The sequence below is a fragment of the Mya arenaria genome, chromosome 3 (assembly GCF_026914265.1).
Source record: "Mya arenaria isolate MELC-2E11 chromosome 3, ASM2691426v1".
NCBI lineage: Eukaryota > Metazoa > Mollusca > Bivalvia > Myida > Myidae > Mya > Mya arenaria.
Genome location: NC_069124.1, coordinates 19110135 through 19133675, shown reverse-complemented (window position 1 = coordinate 19133675; position 23541 = coordinate 19110135). Strand labels below are relative to the sequence as shown.

Below are 23541 nucleotides of genomic sequence, written 5' to 3'. Positions count from 1 at the left end.
TTGTTTTTTTTTCCAACTTTTAAAAAGGAATAATGTTGGCACCCATCTTCCACATTTGTTGACAATACACAAGCAAGGTGGGATAATTAACAGACAGCAATTTTACTTAAATGAGTTTTTGGTGAACAATTTTTGATTGACAGGAATAATTCTAGCAAGCGATTTCTGCGATTTCATGCATGAAAATCGTCCAAATCGCATCAAAATCACATATATGCGAGATATTCTCGTGCTTGACTGCAGTTTATAGTTTTTGCCTTTTTGCTTTTGCTGTTTTACAAAATAAAGCATTGTTATCGCCGATGGCTTCTTGTTATCAATTACAGATGAATTGCCTCCCCTACATCGAATGCCTTTGTCTTATCAAATGTTTTGATCGATATCGTCCATGCATTTGTTTTCAAGCGTTTTTGTGACCCAGGTTATTTTTTGTTTATATGCATAGCCACTGCATTCAATAATTGTCTACAATTTTGGAAACACCAAAATGTCAAATCAGAAAACATTGTTTGCTTTCTCTAAAAATAGCCTCTGGACCGAACTAAAATACCGCCTTCTGATGGAAATAACAATGGAAAGCCTTCATCAACCCAAAAAGTAAATGCACCTTTTAGCAACAATGGCTTACATCCTATTTTTGGCTCTAGTATGATGACAGTAAAGATAAGATGATGAGAATCATGATCCAGGCACCTAGCCTACAAGGTTATGACTCGGGGAGTGCTGATATTCATAAATAAAGTAACTGTTTTGTATTGTTTAATCACTTTGTTATCTATGTATTATAACAGGGCTCTCGCGAGGGGGCGACTTGGGCGAAGTGGTCGCCTAAAATTCCCAAACTTCGCCCATTTGTATTATCAAAGCGACATTGACTTCGCCGAAAATTTTAGCACATTGTAAATCTGTCAATCAGCGAGTAAAAAAATCTCACTGAAATTAAAATTCTCTCACCAATTTTGGACAAATGGGAGCAATTCTCTCATTGAAAATCTGACATGGAATTATCCCTGGATTGACCAAAATTTGTGATTATGGTGAAATTCAAATATGGTGAAATTCGAACCTATGATGAAACATTCATTTTGTTCCACAGCTGGTAGCTCTATTCTGGATTTCATAATTGAATGTTGAAAATTTTGCCAAAAAATTTAAGGCTTAAACTACAAAACAATTTTGAAATCCAGCAAGAATATTGGATTAACTTAATTTTCCTTTTACACGATTCAAAGTAGGCATCAATGGCTGACAAAAAGGTTATTTGAAGGTGACCTTCTTTGCCTCAACCTCAAATCCTCATGCTAAGTGTAAATTGATAATGATATTAATCAGATTGACATTTAACCAAACATTTCCAAGATTTCAATTTATACAACCCAAATCTTCAATTACCGTAAAGTCTGGAAAAACACGGTAAATGTCCACATATCCCACAATTATCCAGGCAATACACGTCAGGGCGGATAACGTACACACCAAGGGCACGAAGTAGCCCGCTATCTTGTCAGCCACAGCCTGGATTGGCGCCTGAAATGTCCAAATTCTTTATTATTAATTTATGGCCAATGTAACACTTCCTCAACTTTATTCTTACCCTCGGTAACCTTTTTAGTTATGTCCACTGTAGGGGTCAGGCAAAATGCACAAAATCTGGGATCTAGTTTTGCTACATAAGATCCTTTAAAGTGGCACTCTTATTTAAAATCCAATGCATTTATGGAAAATATATATTAACAGGGATGGAAACTAACGGTTGCCCGTTCACCCGAGGCGAGTTATTTTCAGATAGGGCGCGTTAATTGTCTCAGATGGTAGTCCGGTGGGGCGATAAGTTTTTTTGGGAACACATTTTCTTTCAATGTCTTTCTTCTTCTGCACAAATATTAAATGACTGGTGGGTCCTAAAAGATCATTTCATAAGGTAGAAATACCATTTTTTTTCTGCACCTTTCGTTCAAATTAGACACGGAATCCTTCATAAGAACCACTGTTTTCGATATTTATTCATATTTATCAGTTAATTTAAACAACTATATTAATTGTGGTTCATCTTATTTGGGAGTAAGAGTGCATATTTAAGAAAACACAAACAGTAATATGTTCAGATAAGAAACAGAGACCTAGCTTAAACTGGAAGTTTTATTCCTTATACAAGGATTAAGCTCATCCCACTAATATTGTTTAGGTATAATTTGTGTAATATTCTTATTTTGAAGAGTTTTAAGGCTTTAAAAGGATTTTTTTTCACGAATATCCATGTATAGGACATGTCCTATCTATGTCTCATACACGAACATTACCAGTTGCATTAATTTTGTAAAATAAGTTTTAAGTAAGTTTTTTTGGCTTAATGAAATAAGAGGATTAAGCTCATTTTTGACATTTTGGACCCGAGCTTAGAAACTCTTCCTGACAGGCATAAAGGAACATTACCAAATAATTACAAATATCTGCATACCTTTGAAGTTTGGGCCTCTTCTACCAGTTTGACAATCTGTGACAGTGTGGTGTCTGATCCGACATGGGTCGCCTCAACAAGCACCATGCCGTGCTGGTTGATGGACCCGCCAATAACTGTGGAGCCCACGTTCTTTATGACGGGCATCGACTCGCCGGTGATGAGAGATTCGTCACATGTGGAGGAGCCCTGGATCACCTTACCGTCAACTGGGACTTTGTCACCTGGTACTACCTGTTAAAGATAAACATTGGTTTGGGACAAGTGTCACACTTTAATGGAAATTTCTTATCCCTTACAAAGAAATGTGGTAAATAACGTTTGAACCTATTTCAAAAGAAAACACTTTTTCCAAAGAAAGTCCACAATAAAAAATTAATAGTTTGTCTGGCTCACAAAAATACCCACAACCTGAAAGCCTTTTTTATCCTCTCCTGTGGTCATATTTATTTATTTTATTTTATTTTTTCATTATGGAATGGGGGGCAAGGAACTAAAAAGAAAAAAATATTGAATCATAAAACAAGAGATGTCCGAGTCATGTGTCAAATGCCCCTGATTGGTCCTTGTCAGGCAGATGGCTTTCATTACAATTACATAGCTTGTAAAACGTCTTTGCCCAACCATAATGTCAGCTGATTTATCATTTCACATTTAATGTCTGTGAAGCAATCTAAGGTCATAACCAACCACTCCACCAAGTTTGAGGACTGTAGAACTAAGCATTCTATGCTTTTCAATTGGACAAGCTTTTTATGTTCAACATCACCTTGACCACGACCTTTGACCTAATGACTTCAAAATCAGTATAGGTCATACCAAGTTTGAGAACCTTTAGCCCAAGAGTACTCTTGTCATCAATCAGACAAGGTTTGGTCTAATGACCTATCAACGGAATGAGATGTGCAAAGCATTGTACCCACTACTTCACAGAGGAACATAATCATAATCACTTCCAATTTGGAAGATTACAGTCAACAGGCAGGGAATATAATTATAGCCCCTAATCCTTGCTCATGTCAGACTTTGAATTAAAATGTGTGATAAATTTGCATGATACCGTTCTGACAATTGTTTATGCACCGACTTTGATTATGTCTGCCCGTTGCACGAGATCCACTGATACAGTTTTCTTGCTAATAATGGCCCCTTCCATGTCTATGTCTACCAATACTGCCTCCTGAACATGTATACATGCTATCAACCAATCACTTAACATTTCACCTGCTAACACTGACCTTCAGAATGTCTGCCCGTTGCACAAGATCCACTGAAACAGTTTTCTCGCTGATAATGGCCCCTTCCTTGTCTATTTCCACCAATACTGCCTCCTGAGCTTGCATGGAGAGCAGCTTGGCCAATGCCTCTGATGTCTTACCCTGAAAATATATTCATATCATGCCTTATTACTACTGTTGTGTAAATTACATAAAAACATACCCTTGTCAATCAGTTCAACAAAGCATAAATGAAATGCTTTTTTTAAACCAAAAAGGTGTCACTCAAACAACTGTAAACCTCTAAACTCCATTTTACGAATTCAAAGTTGTGGACTGCTTAATATATAAGCGGCACGCTCAAATACTTTGGAATTTATTTGAAGTGCAGAAGAACAGTTAAAAATATATACATCTTGGAGAAACGCTTCCATCAAAAAAGAAGAAAACAGGCAACATGTTGGAGCCATCTACAAACATCTCTAAAACAGCGAATAAAGAATGTGATCAGATGTTGAAAAACAAGAGACTGCTGAGTGAAAGCCAATGCTCGCCTTTTGTTTTTCAGTCAAAAACGCTACATAACTCAACAATAATAAAAGCCAGAGTCATGGGTCTTGCTGTACATGTTCATATTGTCTCTGGCAACATGTGTGCCAAGTTTTAAGATTTTGCATGCCAACGACAATGACAATGACAACAAGGTGTCTGTTTTTCTACAGACAAGTCAATAACTTTTTTCTTACAGTCGAAACTAAGTCAAACGCTCTTATCTCGATGTTCTGTTTATGTTGAACTTTTTTTTAAATATTTTTTATTAAATTAGACATGTTTTGAATTTCGGTTATATCAAATTTCTCATTATCTATAAGTATTTCCTAAGGTCCCAACGACTTTGACATAGCGTGTGTTGGTTGTATTTACAAACAGGATAAATACCTTTGCGACATGTTCCAACCATCTGCCAAGGGAAATAAAGACCATCAACATGGGTGTTGTCTCAAAAAACGTCACGGGACTGAATGGCTCACGGAGACCAATGGCCGCCAACACCACGGCAACGGAGTATGTATATGATATTGTGGTTGCCAGGACAACTAGAACATCCATGTTCGCGGCTTTGTGTTTCAGGGACTTGTAGGCTTGGACGTAGAAGTACCGGCCACCGATAAACTGTAACGTAAGTTATGACGTATATTGTGCAGTGTAAAAGGCATAAATGCTTAAGCATACAATAACATTTATAGCACCCATTAAAGATTATGCCAGGTCAGTAAGTGCATAAAAGAATCTGAATATGACACATTTATATTGGTACAAAAATATTTAAGATGATTCTTAAATGAAAATGTTTTTATGTTCAAGCCAGATGGTATCAAAGCATGATCATACACATTAATGATGCATAGTACCATAAGGCATAAATCACATGAAAATAACTGCAGCAAGTGGAAATGTGTCTTCTTAATTATGACGTAAGCAGGAATTATGACATCATTGTTAGATTGAATTGAGATTGAAAATAGAATAATAATGTTTTGAAGGTAAAAGATTCTCTAAAGGTGTTATCTTCCTTTTTCTGTATATATTTTTGACATGATGCTTAAAACTGACAATTTCAAAAAAATAACAATAAGCTGACATACTTGCACTGGGGAGGCCAACAGGAATAATAACAGGTTATCCAATGAGAGTCCTGGAATAAGCATTATCTGGTAACCATGGCCGCCAGTCATCACCATTTTTTTGGTCGTCATCTCGGTATCGTTGGTGTTGTTGGCTGTAGTCATGTTGTTGTGGTGGTCTTCGTCTGGGTCTTTCAGACCGAACATGAAGTACACCATGATCACCATGGCCGGAACACCGAATATTAGCGACCATAGGAACGATGTACGCCACCTAATAGGAAAATACACAAGTACAAAATGAATATATAATACAGTACATGCTCTTTCTGCACAACAGACAGGCATTACTGGTGAATTTAGCCATTCTGGAAAATCCTTTCAGGCATCCCACCATGTTAAGTGAGTCAAACCCGTGGGCATATTAAGTTTGAAGACTCTGCAACACATTGATCAAAAATATCAATTAAAATTTAAAGTAACAAGAGATGTTAGTGAAACATTTATGCCCCCTTGGGAGCCAAATTGTTAGTAGGATTTGGACACTTAAATAAAATATGGACAATCAGAAAACCTTTTTTCAGCTTACAGTCACACTGACCTTGACCTTTGACCCACTGACCTCAAAATCAATAGGGTTCATCTGCTGGTCATGACCAATAAGCCTACCTAGTATGAGGTCCCTGGGTCAAAGCGTTCTCAAGTTATTGATCGGAAACCGTTTTTCATGTTAAGGTCACACTGACCTTGACCTTTGACCCACTGACCTCAAAATCAATAGGGTTCATCTGCTGGTCATGACCAATACACCTACCAAGTATGAGGTTCCTGGGTCAAAGCGTTCTCAAGTTATTGATCGGAAACCGTTTTTCATGTAAAGGTCACACTGACCTTGACCTTTGACCCACTGACCTCAAAATCAATAGGGTTCATCTGCTGGTGATGACCAATACACATACCAAGTATGAGGTCCCTCGGTCAAAGCGTTCTCAAGTTATTGATCGGAAACCATTTGGTATTCCGACCGACCGACAGACAGACAGACCGACCGACATGTGCAAAACAATATACCCCACTTTTTTCAAAAGGGGGCATAAAAATAATTTCACACAAAGTCAAACAAGCTATTTGATGAGGGGGTGAAAAGTACATTTTCATTCCAGATTTCTACACATATTGAAAATTTAAGGTATGCAAGAAAAATTATCAATCATGATTGTGTTTGCTGTCCATAAAGGAAACTAGACACTCTGGCACCTGCGAGGCAGTAAATCAGCATTCCTGTCTAGCAGCTTAGGTACGTGCCCTTGGTCATGATTTTCTTTTCAGACATAGGATATATCATTATTTTAGACATGCATGCCCTAAAATGACACAAATGGGGTCCTTGTTTGTAATCTGTCTGATTATGAAACTTCAACGAGGCCATAAATAATGAATTTATTGTTTGATGTTTCCTGAGCAACTCACAAAATACCAGCACCCGATTACTCATCAAAGAAATTGCAAAGTATTAACTTTAAATTAACTATATATGCTAACAATGTACAATTGTATATGAAGTAAATTGTAACTAAAAATATGAATGCACATATTCTATGATTGCTTTTCAAATGAATATTTGTGAGTAGTTAGAATATTTATTTCAAAACTTAAAAAGAGCTTTACTGGTCAGATAAAGCTGCACTCTGAAAGATTGACCATTTTGACAATTTTTCAATTTTTTTCGTTTTGCGAAAAATGTCTGAAAACCATTGATATAAGATTGCTGACAAACGATCAGATCACAGTTTTCAAATTTACTTTTTAAAAACTAATGTTTAATGGCTAAAAGCATTACTAACGCTTTAAGAAAAAGTAGTTTTTCGGCATAAAAAAGTAAACATGGAAACCTTTGATCTTATCTTTTGTTAGCAGTCTTATATCACTGGCTTCCAGTCATTTACACAAAATTGACTGATTCTAATACAACAAGTATGAGGTCCCTCGGTCAAAGCGTTCTCAAGTTATTGATCGGAAACCATTTGGTATTCCGACCGACCGACAGACAGACAGACCGACCGACCGACCGACCGACATGTGCAAAACAATATACCCCACTTTTTTCAAAAGGGGGCATAATAAATAAAAAAAGTTGTCAAAACGGTGAGAGTGCAGCTTTTAGGTAAAAAAATAAATAGATTTTGTAAGTGAAACTTTCTATTTGATTTATGACACTCACAAAATATATACCATAAAATCTTGATGTCAGACAAGATATTTTGTCAATTGCTCGTAAATACGGTAGCCCCCTTGGCCTTATAAATCCCACGTCCCCCAACAACATACTGACCTTTTGATTTCATCCCTGTGGTCGTATCTTGCCACGTCATCATCACCAGCTGTGAAGAGCTCTGCTTGGAAACCAAGGCCCTGAATACACATGGAACTGACTTAATGAAGTTAGTGTAGTCGACATAATTATTCAAACAATATGGACTGCAAATCCTATCTTTAACAAAATTGAGGGTTTGCAGCAACTTTATTCAACTTTCATGAACATTATAATTGTAACAATCTGAAAGATATTTAATGTAAACTACAAGAAAAAGGCTTGTAATACTGTACCACTTTAATTATTTAAAAGTACAAGCATTTACTGTCCTACAGACAGCTAACACATGACTTTCGACCTTTAAAATGTTTACAACTAAACTGTTTTGCAAGTTTTCAGAGTAAACAGTATGTCGAAGTGCATATTGTTCTTTTTTTGAAGTTTCTAAAATAGCACTTAATCTCTATGCACTCATATAAAAATCTAAAATGAACTTTTTGAAAAGAATTGTTTTCATTCAAAAATTCTATTTTATCATAATTATGGGAGCATGTTTGATGAAATGTTATCTAAAAATGAAAGCATTCAAAACAAGGGCCACAACTCTTGAAACATTCACAAATTAAAACCCATATGTACAACCCCACATGCTGGTTAACATTCATCTCCAATTTCATGACTGACTCATAATTATTCTTATTGAGAAAGGGTGGCTCAAAGTGTCTAGATCTAAATGTGCATTTGTTTGGAGTCAATCACGGTATCTGCTCACTATACTCAGGTGCACAACTTCACATGCTGGTGAACACTCCTGTAAAGTTTCATCATTCTGGCTCTCATACTTTTTGATATAAGAGCAACACAAGATTTTGTGATAGATGGAAGGAAAACAATGCTTTACTATTTAGCAATTACTTTTGATTGCTTTGATTTTGTGAGAGTTGAGCTTTCATTGATAGGGCAAATCTTAAGATCAGCAAAAAAACAACTCCATCAATGTCGAAAAAAAACCTTTATCAATGTTTTCAGTCAATGATTTAATAGTGGGATCGCGAATTGTAAAATTGACAAAAATCAAAATAACGTGAAAAGTAGCTTCAAAATCAAAGAATTCTATAGTGCTTAATGCTCCCATGTTGTAAGAATAAAATCCCTGCATATGTCCCTCACCTGAATAATCTCTATTATGGTCCGCGGGCCTATATACTCGCTGTTGTAGACAAACTTGCCCTTGTTTGTTGCCAGGGCAACTTTGGCGCTTATCATGCCTTGCCGCTTCATCAGATTCGACTCGATCAAGTGAACACAGGACGCACACGTCATGCCTGATATCTGGAATAGAGTGGCAATATTTGTAAACTGTTTGAGAGAGTTTCCTTTGTTCTCATCCATACATTAACTCCCATATCAAAATAGTAACAAACAAGAGATGTTTGTCAAACATTATGCCCCCCCTGAGCGCCATGTTGTCAGGATTATATGGACAATTGAATGAAATATGCATGGACCGAAATGACAGCTGATTTGTCGCTAACATTGTATGCCGTTGAGGCAGTTTTAAGATTATGACCATTCAAAGTTTGAGGATAGAGTGTGTTATGACCATGACCTTTGACTCTATGACCTCAAAATCCATAGTAGTCATCAGCTGGTCACCAAAAATCTAAATGTTAAGTTTGAGGGCCATGGGTGCAGGCATTGACAAGTTATCACACAGACAAGCATTTTTCGTTCAAAGTCACTGTAACCTTGACCTTTGATCCAATGACCCCTTAAATCATAAGGGGTCATCTACAGGTCAGACACAACTCCAAGTCAAGTTTGAGGGCCATGGGTGCAGGCATTGTCCAATTATCACTTGAAACATTTTCGCATTCAAGGTCACTGTGAACCTGACCTTTGGCCCAATGACTCCTAAAATCAATAAGGGTCATCTCCTGGTCAGGCCCAACTAACATGTCAAGTTTGATGATCATAGATTCAGGCATTGTTGAGATATCACTGGGAGAAGATTTGTTAACTTTTTTGCAATAAAGGTTACTTTGACCTTGACCTTGGCCTGATGACCCCCAAAGTCAAGAGGGGTCATCTACTGGTCAGGCCCAACCTTCATGTCAAGTTTGATGACCATAGGTCCAGGAATTGTCGAGTTTGCTTTCAAGGTCACTGTGACCTTGACCTCTGACCCCTTAAATCAATAGGGGTCATCAACTGGTCAGACCCAACCTCCAAGTCAAGATTGAGGGCCATATGCGCAGGCATTGTTGAGTTATCACTCTGGCAACCTTTTATCGTTCAAAGTCACTGTTACTTTGACCTTTGGCCCAATGACCCCTAAAATCAATATGGGCCATCTACTGGTCAGGCCCAACCTCCAATTCAAGTTTGATGGCTGTGGGTGCAGGCATTGTCGAGTTATCACTCGGACAACCTTTTACCATTCAAGGTCACTGTGACCTTGACCTTTGGCCCGATGACCCCCAAAAACAATAGGGGTCATCTACTGGTCAGGCCCAACCTCCAAGTCAAGTTTGAGGGCCATAGGTGCAGGCATTGTCGAGTAATGACACGGACAACCTTTTACCATTCAAGGTCACTGTGACCTTGACCTTTGGCCCGATGACCCCCAAAAACAATAGGGGTCATCTACTGGTCAGGCCCAACCTCCAAGTCAAGTTTGAGGGCCATGGGTGTAGGCATTGTCGAGTTATCACATAGACAACCTTTTACCATTCAAGGTCACTGTGACCTTGACCTTTGGCCCGATGACTCCCAAAAACAATAGGGTTCATCTACTGGTCAGGCCCAACCTCCGAGTCAATTATGAGGGCCATGGGTGCAGGCGTTGTTGAGTTATCACTCGGACAACCTTTTACCATTCAATGTCACTATGACCTTGACCTTTGGCCAGATGACCCCCAAAAACAATAGGGGTCAGCTACTGGTCAGGCCCAACTTCCAAGTCAAGTTTGAGGGCCATAGGTGCAGGCATTGTCGAGTAATGACACGGACAACCTTTTACCATTCAAGGTCACTGTGACCTTGACCTTTGGCCCGATGACCCCCAAAAAACAATAGGGGTCATCTACTGGTCAGGCCCAACCTCCAAGTCAAGTTTGAGGGCCATGGGTGTAGGCATTGTCGAGTTATCACATGGACAACCTTTTACCATTCAAGGTCACTGTGACCTTGACCTTTGGCCCGATGACTCCCCAAAACAATAGGGTTCATCTACTGGTCAGGCCCAACCTCTGAGTCAATTATGAGGGCCATGGGTGCAGGCGTTGTTGAGTTATCACTCGGACAACCTTTTACCATTCAATGTCACTATGACCTTGATCTTTGACCCGATGAGCCCCAAAAACAATAGGGGTCAGCTACTGGTCATGCCCAACCTCCAAGTCAAGAATGACGGCCAAGGGTGCAGGCATTGTCGAGTTATCACTCGGACATCCTTTTACCATTCAAGGTCACTGTGACCTTGACCTTTGGCCCGATGACCCCCAAAAACAATAGGGGTCATCTAATGGCCAACTTCCATATCAAGTTTGATGACCATAGGTCTAGGCATTGTTGAGTTATCACTCGGACAAGCTTTAAAATTATTTTACCATTAAAGGTCACTGTCTAAGGTCTACTGGTCAGACCCAACCTTCATGTCAAGTTTGATGACCATACGTCCAGGAATTGTTGAGTTATCACTCGGACAAGCTTTGGTCTACCGACGGACCGACCGACCGACCGACCGACCGATATACCGAAATGCCTGTGCAAAGCAATATACCCCTCATCTTCGAAGGGGGGGCATAATAAACGCAGCTTAACCATTAGTTACTAGTATGCAGATAAATTACAGAGCTATTCACTTGTACTGCACTTTAGTTATAGAACATTTAGTGAGAACAACAGTTAGGCTACTGTAAATTAATTGCTAGATTTTCAACCCCCCCCCCTTTCCCGCCACTTAAATTTTATTGACTCAAATAAAATGATGAACTAGGGTCTGTTTTTGCGTATTGGTCTGGCACTGTCCGGGAAAGGCGTTTATTCACACCTACACTGTTGATGTATAACATTCACATGTAAAAAAAGGAAAATTGTTATGTTTGTAAAGAAACACATGAATATGGTCCCTTATGCAATAAGAAAGAGGAAGAACACATATTAAAAACAAACACACACATCTCAGGGAAATAAAAATAAATTGTCACCCCCTACCCCCATTTAATAAAAAATGGATGAAAATCTATCAATTAATTGATATTGGCCTGATCCTACTCACAGAAAGGTCCACAATGGTTTGTCCGGCAGACTCTGACTCAATGACAGAGGCAGTAAACCCGAGATTGGACACCTTGTTGGCGATCTGTGAGGGCAGCACGTATGCAGCATCATACTTCACCTCCGCCTTCTGGGCCATCAACGATACCAACACCTTCTTCACTCCTGGAGAGAAAACAGATTAGAACTAGTGATTGCTTTTTTTAAAAAGTGCTTGTCTTCTCCATTGTGTGGTCGTAGGTGAGAAATAATTAATGATGGACATGAAAGTTGTACTTGTGGCTTTGAGACGAACAAACATAGGGGTCGTCTTCTGGTCATGACCAACCTGCATATAAAATATGAAGTTCCTATGCCCAAATATGAAGTTCCTGGGTCCAAGCGTTCTTCAGTTATTGATCGCAAAGAAGTGTGATGTACTGACTGGGAACCAACAAATGGTTTTTTATCCAAAGCTCACTGTGACCTTGACCTAATGACCACAAATTCAATAGGGGTCATCTACTAATCAAGACCAACTAGCAAACCAAGTATGAATTAAGTTTCTGGGTTTTAGCGTTCTCAAGTTATTGAGGGGAAACAGAGTGACATGTGGACTGACTGACAAACAATGCACCACACCCAAGTACCAACAATGGCATGTGCTTGACCTGGAAGCTAGAGGGCTGAAACCCTTTTGGCGGGGCTTAGGGTAAACTTTTAACCCCCATTACAATAAATAGTGGCAAATCCAGTCATCGCAGTAGTAATATCTCCCTTTTAAAAACACATTTGACTAGCTAAAAATGAACAACAAATATTTAATGAAAATAAAATAACGGTCACCCTCAATACAGTGAGTAAATAAGTTGTTTTCATAATAATTGTTCTATAGGATTAATAGTTATTACTATAATCAAGCGCATATTAAGCTAAGGTGGATTGTCTAGAGCAATAGTTTATATTTTCATTTAATCATAAAATCATCAGAAATTTCAGTCAGATTGATCTGAACATGCCTGTGATATTAACCATATAATTGTCATCTAAATAACCTTTAAATGTGTTTACGTAACTGAGGACAGTATAACATTTATAATAGACAATGAAACGTGATGTACTTTCTACTCTTTTTTTTTTTACAAACATTTCTCACGATTATATCATTATTGAAACCAAAATGACGTAGGCAATGTTATCTTCTAACCAATTATTAACGCATCGTCTTACCAACTTATTATCACTTACGTATCGTTGACATATTAAAGGTTGACATTTTATACTTTCAGATGGAGATTTTTATTTCAGCATGTATTTATTTATTAGGATAACATTATGTTGCAATATGAATGTACTGAAATTATGTGTGTTAATATACCAAATAAATGTATTCATTCATAATAAAACCCTAAGGATATATATAATAAAATACTACATTAGGCATAGGCAATTGTTTATTTGGAGGTCTTTATGGAAATAAACATACAAGCCTAGTGCAGCTAGGCTAACATTTTATTTTCCAACAGACCTCCATATAATGGTTAATTTCATTTTTTTTTTTTACTGACAAGTCCCTTTCAATCATACATGATTTTGCTCCTATATACTGCTTAAATATGTACATGTAAGAAACTGAAATACTATTAACACATGTAGCCATGACGTAGGTATATTTTGTATTTCAACATGTCTAGTTTTTGACATATTGTTTTTCTTCCTTGTTTATTCAGCTGTAACGGGAAGTCATTGAAATAAGATTAGGATTGAAATTTATTTTACAGCATATAAGAATGTGTTGTTATTGCTTTTTGCTTTTTTCAAGACAATTATCCATGGACAATTGTCTTTCGCACATGACAGTTAAGGTGACCCTGTTGTTGTCAGAAATAGATGTTGAACATTAATCAAAACTAGTGTAAGCCTTTGGCCGTAACTGAAAATGAATCTTAATGCCAGCAAAACCATTTCAATAATAGTTTTATGATAAGTAAGTGGGCAAAAAAAGATGTTGACCTCCATGACAAACAGATGAGCGTTTTTATCTGCATACATTAGCTCTTAGTTTTTTGTTAATTGAAGCACAGTATTAAAGTCTGTTTGACAATTAATACGAATTTGGTATTTTAAAAATATTTTGTAAGCAAGACTCACTGCATTAACGATTATGGGAAATAACTACATAATTCTAACAACACTGTTACAAACGATTGACGCTTACTTCACACAATAATCAGATTTCAACATTAATGTGAATTTAAAAGCAAGTCAAATAAGAATATAAAGGCAATGTGACCAGTTTCAGCATTGATGTGAATAAAAAAGGCAATGCAACAAGTTTCAGCATTGATGTGAATATAAAGGCAATGTGACCAGTTTCAGTATTGATGTGAATATAAAGGCAATGTGACCAGTTTCAGTATTGATGTGAATATAAAGGCAATGTGACCAGTTTCAGCATTGATGTGAATATAAAGGCAATGTGACCAGTTTCAGTATTGATGTGAATATAAAGGCAATGTGACCAGTTTCAGTATTGATGTAAATATAAAGGCAATGTGACCAGTTTCAGCATTGATGTGAATATAAAGGCAATGTGACCAGTTTCAGCATTGATGTGAATATAAAGGCAATGTGACCAGTTTCAGCATTGATGTGAATATAAAGGCAATGTGACCAGTTTCAGTATTGATGTGAATATAAAGGCAATGTGACCAGTTTCAGTATTGATTGTTAATATAAAGGCAATGTGACCAGTTTCAGTATTGATGTGAATATAAAGGCAATGTGACCAGTTTCAGCATTGATGTGAATATAAAGGCAATGTGACCAGTTTCAGCATTGATGTGAATATAAAGGATATGTGACCAGTTTCAGTATTGATGTGAATATAAAGGCAATGTGACCAGTTTCAGCATTGATGTGAATATAAAGGCAATGTGACCAGTTTCAGCATTGATGTGAATATAAAGGCAATGTGACCAGTTTCAGTATTGATGTGAATATAAAGGCAATGCGACAAGTTTTAGCATTGATGTGAATATAAAGGCAATGCGACCAGTTTCAGCATTAATGTACCGTATTATACTATGCATAGGATGCACCTTTTTACCCCAGATTATCGTCTAAAAAATTGCCTGCGTCCTTTCTATGCTTTTAGAATTTTATCAGTTTTTCACAAGTCCATTTCAGGCCAAAAATGTTGGACCGGAGACAAACACGGTAATGGTAAGTACCGATACTGTGTCCACCGAAGAGAACAACTGACGTAGGTAAAATCACGCAAGTTAACACACGCAGAAATATATTGAATGGTTACTTTAAAATGATTTATTGAGAAATAAATTGAAAACAAACATGAGTGTTTACTTTTTTACAAAAGGGACGCTACTCACAAAAACTCGATGTGAGTCAGCGCTTTAACTGGATTGAGTTATAACGGCAGCGGAAAATCGGAATATGAGGTAAATATCAATTGAACGTTGTTCATGATTTTAACGTTTCGATATTTTACAAAACATTTTGTTATATTTTCCTGTTTTAAAATAATAATAAAGGAATGTGCATACCGCAGAGTAGCATTATTGTCACTATCAAATATTTTCAAATGTGCGAAGGTGTGAAAAACACCCGCTGTCTGTCATTAGACAACGTCAATAGAATGAACTATTGCGATGGTAATACCGTATGGTTGTTTGTTCGTACTTTACCACGTATTTTAATACTTAGCTGAGGGTGTTGACATTTTGAGAACATTCACGCATACTATAAGACTTGTATCATTGTTGATTACGATACACCGTCAGAAGACGACGAAGGCGAATTGAAGAAAAGCGTCATCAGGTTTAAAGAATAAAACTGTACTATTGCCTGTGCTACTGTTACTTTTCTTGCGTATCTAATGTATCAATTTACTTGAAATAAACAACGAAGTACATATCAGTTTGCTATAAAATTTAATATGGCATGGTTTATATTGACCTTTGCCATTTTCACGATCCCAAAAAATAAATTGTCAAAACAAATATGGCGGATACTGGACTTACCGAAATACGCTAAATTACCGAAATATGACATTTTTTTTATTGTTTTTACATTAATATATGTTATAGATACATTATCAACCTAAATTATTCGGCTCCGATTTTGACATTTTTCCACTGCGTCCTATCTTAAATATTAAGGGTTTATACCAATTTTTTTGCCTGCGTCCTATCTTTGCTAGCGTCCTATACATAGTATAATACGGTAAATATAAAGGCAATTCAACCAGTTTCAGCATTAATGTGAATATAAAGGCAATTCAACCAGTTTCGGCATTAATGTGAATATAAAGGCAATTCAACCAGTTTCAGCATTAATGTGAATATAAAGGCAATTCAACCAGTTTCGGCATTAATGTGAATATAAAGGCAATTCGATTTAGGTATGATGGTATGATAACTAAGTCCTAACCTGTACTAAATATCCTATTTATGTACAGTTGTGATAATAAGCACATAGCTTAAGAGCATCTAAACTGTTTTTATAGACCATAACTTCTTTATATTTTTGGCATAAATTTGAAAAAAAGCTTTTAAGAAAGCAATGATGTGCAACATCTTTAAATCACTAAATGCAGAATGTAGACACAGCAAATGTGAAAGATAGGTGATCTTGCACTTAAGGTAAAATGTTAACATAATTAAACATGCTTCAATTAAGATGTATATGTAGCTACCAATTTTTTACCAGCCATGAAATGTTTTTCAAAAACATGTTCATCTGATTGAGCAACATTAATGATATATATAACAAAAGCTGTCACAGAGACAGCGTGCTCGACTATTCCGCCGCTTTTCAATGTAAGGATTGAAAAGTTTTGGCGAAACATGCATGGATCACTGTTAGATTAGATTTCAATGCAATACATGGTGTGCTGAGATATAAATGACATAAATGTGGTTCCATTCAAAATTTTAACGAGAATTTCTGTCTAATAATAAAGGGCAATTATTTGCAAAATACAGTTATCTCACTTGGTTATTCAATTTAGTTGGGTGGTTGAATACCATTGTATAATGTCTCAATGCAATACATCAAATAGTTGCTGAGATATTATCCTATGTGTGCTAACATGCAAGACCTTAACCAGATTATCTAAGTCGCATAATAAAGGGGCAAAAATTATATATTATAAAAGATAGGGTTATCCTACTCAATTAAATAAGAAGGTTAAACAGATGGGAGCCTGTGTGTAAAGTTTCAATGCAATACATGATATATTTGCTGAGATATTGACTTAATAGTGGTTACATACAAAACCTTAACCAGAATTTCTATGTCAAATAAAAAAGGGGCCATTATTTTAATTTAATGCAAACTGGAGTTATCTTACTTGGTTTTTTAAGTAGATTGGATGGTTGAGTACCATTGTATAAAGTCTCAATACAATCCATCAAGTAATTGCTGAGATATTAACCTATGTGTGCTTACCTGCAAAACCTTAACCAGAACTTCTAAGCCAAATAATAAAGGCCCCTAATTTGCATTATATTCAAAAAAGTGTAACCTTACTTCATTAATTTAGTAGGTTATATAGTTGGGAATACATATCTAATGTTTCAATGCAATACATGATATATTTGCTGAGATATTGACTTAAATGTGATTACATGCAAAACCTTAACCAGATTTTCTAAGTCGAATAATAAAGGGCAATTATTTGCATTAAATGCAAACTAGAGTTATCTAACTTGATTAATTTAGTAGGTTGGATGGTTGAGTACCATTGTATAAAGTCTCAATGCAATCCCTCAAGTAGTTGCTGAGATATTAACCTATGTGTGCTTGCACGCAAAACCTTGACCAGAATTTCTAAGTCAAATAATAAAGGGCAATTATTTGCACTAAATGCAAACTAGAGTTATCTAACTTGGTTAATTAAGTAGGTTGGATGGTTGAGTACCATTGTATCAAGTATCAATGCAATACCTCAAGCAGTTGCTGAGATATTAACCTATGTGTACTTGCATGCAAAACCTTAACCAGAATTTCTAAGTCAAATAATAAAGGCCTATTTTTTGCATTAAATGCAAATTAGAGTTATCTAGTTTGATTAATTGGGTAGGTTGGATGGTTGAGTACCATTGTATAAAGTCTCAATGCAATACCTCAAGTTGTTGCTGAGATATTAACTTCCACGCAAAACCTTAACCAAGGGGTGACGCCGACGCAGACGCAGACGCTTGGGTGAGTAGTATAGCTCTCCTTATTCTTCGAATAGTCGAGCTAAAAATGAAATCAATTTAATTTTAAGCGTTGACCCCAATACCAGTTGGCCCAAAATACTCAAGTCAAATCTCAACTCAATTTACCACATAAAAGCAATTAAATATAAAGTATGATTCAAAATCTTACATGATTTTATATGTTTTAAAATGTATTTTCTCATAGAATGTGTTGATAAAAAGAAGTCATCAATTTTTCAAAGAAAACTAATTCTAGAGCCAAAAAAATATACTTGAGTTATTGTTGATAAACAATGAACTGTACTCAAATACATTTTTGGCTGTAATATAGTTTTACCTTGAAATTTTGACCAAAGGCGTTAATCAAGATATTCTATGGAAGAATGTTCTTTTACATAGATGATTTTGATGCTATGTGAAAAAATGAGTAGAGACGGAGATTGAGATTTAACTTTAGTACCGTATTTTCGTGATATTGGGACCAGGTCTCATGAGCTTGATCTTATTTCAACCACTGAGCAATAAATACTGAGCCACTGACATACCTTCCAGTTTCAGGAGATTTTTCTCAATGGTCGCCACACATGAGGCACACGTCATGCCCGTAACCTTCAGGAAACACTTGTCAAACTCCTCGTCCTCATTGGTACCCGGCCTGTAGCGGGCTGTTCCCATCTGGCTGTCAATCTGCAGGGATCCAGCTGACTTGCTTCCATGTAAACCAGCTGGCATGGGCACAGTGCCGTTTTTCTCTACGAAAAATAATTATAAGACTGATAAAAAAACAACTTAGTTTTTCACCATTAAAACATATGATATATGAAATAGGGAAAAACAGAAGGTCTATATTTTGTGTTATTAAAAACTGAAGAAGGTATACTTTGTTAATAACATTTCATAACTGCCAATTATATGCAATGTCATGATTTGGAAAATATGCTTAAAAATGTCAATTTTATTAAAACAAATTACCATTATGTACACAAAAACCTAAAAGCTTTTAAGTACTTTTTAATTTAAAGTCATTTAAACCACTTTGCTTTATCTGATTTTAATTTTGTTGAGTAATAATAAATTCGAGTAGAGAGCTCACCTTTGACTGCCGCCTCAAAGCCCATGTCATCCACAGCCTCGGCCAGCATCTGTGGTGATGTCTTTCCCATATAGTACACAATCGTTCCTGATTCATTCTGGAGCGAGACCGATATACTCTTCACTCCAGGATGTTTTGACATCGTTTCTTCGATAGTCTTCACGCAGGAGTTGCACGTCATTCCTTTGATGCTAACCGTTACAGTTCCGGTGCTTTCGACCTGTAAAGCGCTATTGCCTTCGGTTCCCGCGACTTTTGCATCAAAACCCATATCATCGATCATCTGTGCTATTTCTTCTGCACTTGTCATGTTCGGGTTGTATGTAACCTTGCCGTTGTTTTCCTCCAGGGATACTTTGATACTTAGAACACCTGATTTGTCAGAAATGTTCGACTCGATATTTTTAACGCATGACTGACAAACCATTCCTTCGATATCAATTACGCACACCTTGCTCTTTGGCCCGACTGACTTCTTAGCAAGGCGATCAAACTCGACATCGACTGAATTCTCTCTCGGCAGTGAAGCCTCAAAACCCATATCGCTTATGATATCCCTCAGCGTTGGTGGGTTGGTCATGTCAGGCCTGTAGATAATAAAGGCCTCTTTGTCTTCCAGCGATACTCGAATAAACTGGACACCCTCCTTCTTCTTCACAAATGACTCAATAGTGTTGACGCAATTCTGACACGTCATTCCTTTAACAGTGATTCTTGCAATCAGAGCATTGGACTTCTTCGATGAAACATATGAATCGAAGCCCATATCAGAAATCTTCTCAGCAATTTCATCGGGCATTATCTTCAGAGGGCTGTACTTGACGTACGCTTTCTTTTCCTCCAAGATCACCTTAATTTTATGAATCCCGTCAACCTTCGAAATATTGCCCTCAATATTTTTCACACAAGACTGACAAGTCATCCCCTCAACGCTTATCGTCGTCTCGAGCAGTGGGGGCTCATCAGCAACCTCAATATTCGGATTGACGACCTTCACCTTGGTTGGAAACCCCATGTCGTCAATTCCCTCGGCGATTATCGGGGGGGACGTCTCAGTTGGGCTGTAGGTCACATGGGCCTCCCCTGACTCCAGGAAAACCTGTAACGTACAAATGTTTGTAAATGCCTATTAAAAGTTTCACAAACTCTATAATAAATCACATAATAAAACAAAATGCTATCCATAAAATCTCTGTCTTGTTGTTGCATCACAGATTTTTTGGCTCAATCAGTTTTTGGTTAAAATACAGTAATGCTCCAAGACCAATCAACATATCAGCAAACCACTGATCAATATAAAATCAACTTCACAATGTAAAATAACCTTTTTTTCTTGATATTTCTACCAATACAAAGCAGAAAATATTTTACAGCTTTGTTTATACTGAATCATGCATTGAAATAAGTACAGAGATTTTGACAACTTTGCCAACTCCCAGGGGTGTGTAGGGCATGGAAGAGTACCAACGGGCCAGTGCATGGTATGTTAAACTGGGTCTCTGAGTATACCATGTAATGGACCAGTCAATTGTAACCATGGCCTGCTCAGGTCCGGGGGTATACCTGGGATAGCCGGGGAAATGGGCCGTGTTTATACCTTCCTGGTGGCTCCCCAGTACCGGTTCAAAGCGGTGGTTTTGTCTTCGCCACAAATATAGTAGGGAATGGGCCTTACCTAGGGTCCCTGGGGTGCAGGGGCATTTGGCAGGGATGTTTTTTGCTAAATGCTTTTTCATTGATGTTCCCCTGTCTTAGTAACTGCGTTAAATGTAACTGTTCTTGTTGTTGACAGTAAAAATATTTAAGGCAAAGGATAAGCAATTGAGAATCAATTGATTGGAAATCAAGAATGTCAAACCAGTTGCAAAACAGTTTATTGATTGATTTACAATGTAAATAAAATAGACATCTATTATGTAACATTTGGTCATTGCTCTTGTAGTTATCTCCCCTATCATGTTGTATGTAATCATGAAACTTAACTTTCATTGTCAATTTGACAACAGCCCTGCAGACATTGAGCGCCAATGCTGGTCTGTTGTTTTTCGGTCGTAAAAGGGGCATAACTCAATATTTATTAAAGCCAGAGTTATGGGCCTTACCATATATGTGCGTATTCTCTCTGGCTATATATGTACCAAGTTTCATTTGCACATCTTGAGTGGTTTTTTTCTTTAATGCACACCGACTATGACACCAAGGCTTAAACAAAACCTTACCATTTTTGGCCTTCAAAAAGAACAAGCGAAAAATACCTATTGAAATGATAATCAGGCATATGACCATGTTCTTGACTGTGGAGAAAAAGAATCACAAATTAAGTTAACATTGGGGATCCTTTTTTTAAACTGATAATATTATAGTGGAAAACAACATAATTATAAATAGTTTACAAATGACATCATCATGGACCGCATGAAAGTCAATGCACGTTGTGGTGTACATTTGTGCAAGACTCGCAACATTAACCTTTTTTAAGTTACCGAACATATAAAAACAATGCACGTTAGTTTCACCACACAACATTCACGTCAAGCAATCTGCACATAACATTAACGTCAAGCAATCTGCACATAAGCATTGCATTTCATTTAAAAATTCATACAGTAAGAAATCCTTTCAAAATGTAACAACATAATTTGAATATGCAGGCAACTTTTACCTAACCATGAGTATGGTACATATATAGACTTTCTGAAAGCATTTAATTGCTAGATACAGCTTGTAATAATGAAACAATAAAAAAAACTCCCAACAACGAAAATGCACAATCTTGATACATCAGTTTCATCAAACCCCTGCACGTTACACAATCATTGAAGTGCCTGAGGCTTATTGTGAACATTATCTTTATTCTGTCACAGTAATAAAAACTTCACATACAGATCCGTAAACAAATGTTATATTTACAACAAAATAAAACGCATTTATTACCGGAAGTCTTTGGTATCCTGCACGTCCAGACATTTTGTCAATTTAAATAAAAATGTGTCTGATAAATATAACCCCTGTGGTCACTATAATGTTTTGCACAGATTTCAAAGCTTGAAGGCATACAAATACTGTTATCATCAAAGTAGGTTAGTTTACTAAAATTCACTAGCGGTCATATCACAATATGACATTGTGAAATTCCTTCTAATTAACAGGTTATCTGTCCGTCATCTCATCTCCAACCATGATAACACTATGAACTTTCACAATTATTCAATTATTGATCAAACGTTTCTTACAAAAATTGTCATTCTATTATAATGACTAAAGTTTAATCTTAAACTATATCCTGCATGTATGTTTACATTATCCATCCGTTTCCTTGAAAACACTTGAACATATTGTGACTATAAGTGACTGCTAATGTTTGTTGTTCACGTTTATGACAATAGCTGTATGCTAGAAGTCGACACACAAGCATTTATGTAACGGGCCATCGTTTTAACAATCCGCTTGTCATCGACAATTATTCATATACACATGACATTCAAGGAGATGTCCTTGTGTTCTAACATCAATCAAATAACAGACAATTAAAAAGTAATTAGAAATTTAAAACAGAATCAAGCTTTTTAATGATTTTATCACAAAATTGGAGATGTCAATTTAAAAGCCCTGGTTATAATTGAAACCAATCAAAGTCAATTAATTGTTTCCTTAAAACACCAAATACTAATGTATTGGTTAACCAAATAAAATGTTCAGATAATTTTATGTGAAAATGGTAATTGGATGTTTGACAAATTTCACCCAGATATATCCTCTCAAAAATCATGGATTTTGATGGAAAGTGGGTAAACAGGCGCCCCCCCCCCCCCCCCTTCTCAAAACAATAATCAAGTTAACTTTTGTGTCAATATTGGAGAAACAACTAAATAAACTACATTGAAATGCACCCTTTCAGACAAAAAAATAGCCAAATTGTTCTTGCAGGAGAACCCCCGACCCCCTATAAATATATATATTTTGGTTCAAAACTTGACCCCCAACTGCCAAATGATGGCAATTCTGAATCCGCCACTGATAAACTTAGTTCAAATATTGGAAGGGGGTCACTTGTGATAACGGACATTATTCAAGTGAAGAAATTATAGAAACACTTAAAGGTGGTTAATCATTTCAAAGCTTATAGGCCTAAAAGAAAGAAATGTCTGGTTAGGGTTACATCTTGTCCAAAAACAGGTAGGCAACAGAGGCATTTTTATTGATTATTTTTTTTAAATACTTGGCTTTATGTAAAACGTTACAGTCATCATTGGGTAATGGCGTTAAAGTAATCTCTTTTTTTTAACCAAGTGACTACCGGTATAAAAGTGGTAGTGTCAGCACCTATTTTGTAGTTAGGGTTAGGTA

General features: G+C 36.7%; 1 protein-coding gene across 8 annotated transcripts in view; it reads right to left on the bottom strand.

Moving 5' to 3' along the window:
* Nucleotides 1-23541, bottom strand: part of LOC128228825 (copper-transporting ATPase 1-like) — a 54733-nt gene that overhangs the window by 15187 nt on the left and 16005 nt on the right. For 7 of the 8 annotated variants that reach the window (XM_052940331.1, XM_052940326.1, XM_052940330.1 and 4 more), the window contains 10 exons: nt 19195-20293; nt 18647-18853; nt 11897-12060; nt 8785-8946; nt 7633-7712; nt 5322-5574; nt 4615-4848; nt 3697-3837; nt 2459-2692; nt 1393-1527 (listed from right to left, as the gene is read on the bottom strand). In XM_052940331.1, coding sequence (XP_052796291.1) covers nt 1393-1527; nt 2459-2692; nt 3697-3837; nt 4615-4848; nt 5322-5574; nt 7633-7712; nt 8785-8946; nt 11897-12060; nt 18647-18853; nt 19195-20293 — 2709 coding nt within the window. Of the gene's footprint in view, nt 1-1392; nt 1528-2458; nt 2693-3696; nt 3838-4614; nt 4849-5321; nt 5575-7632; nt 7713-8784; nt 8947-11896; nt 12061-18646; nt 18854-19194; nt 20294-22128; nt 22590-23541 lie in introns of those variants that run through there. The other variant, XM_052940334.1, reaches the window with a different exon arrangement.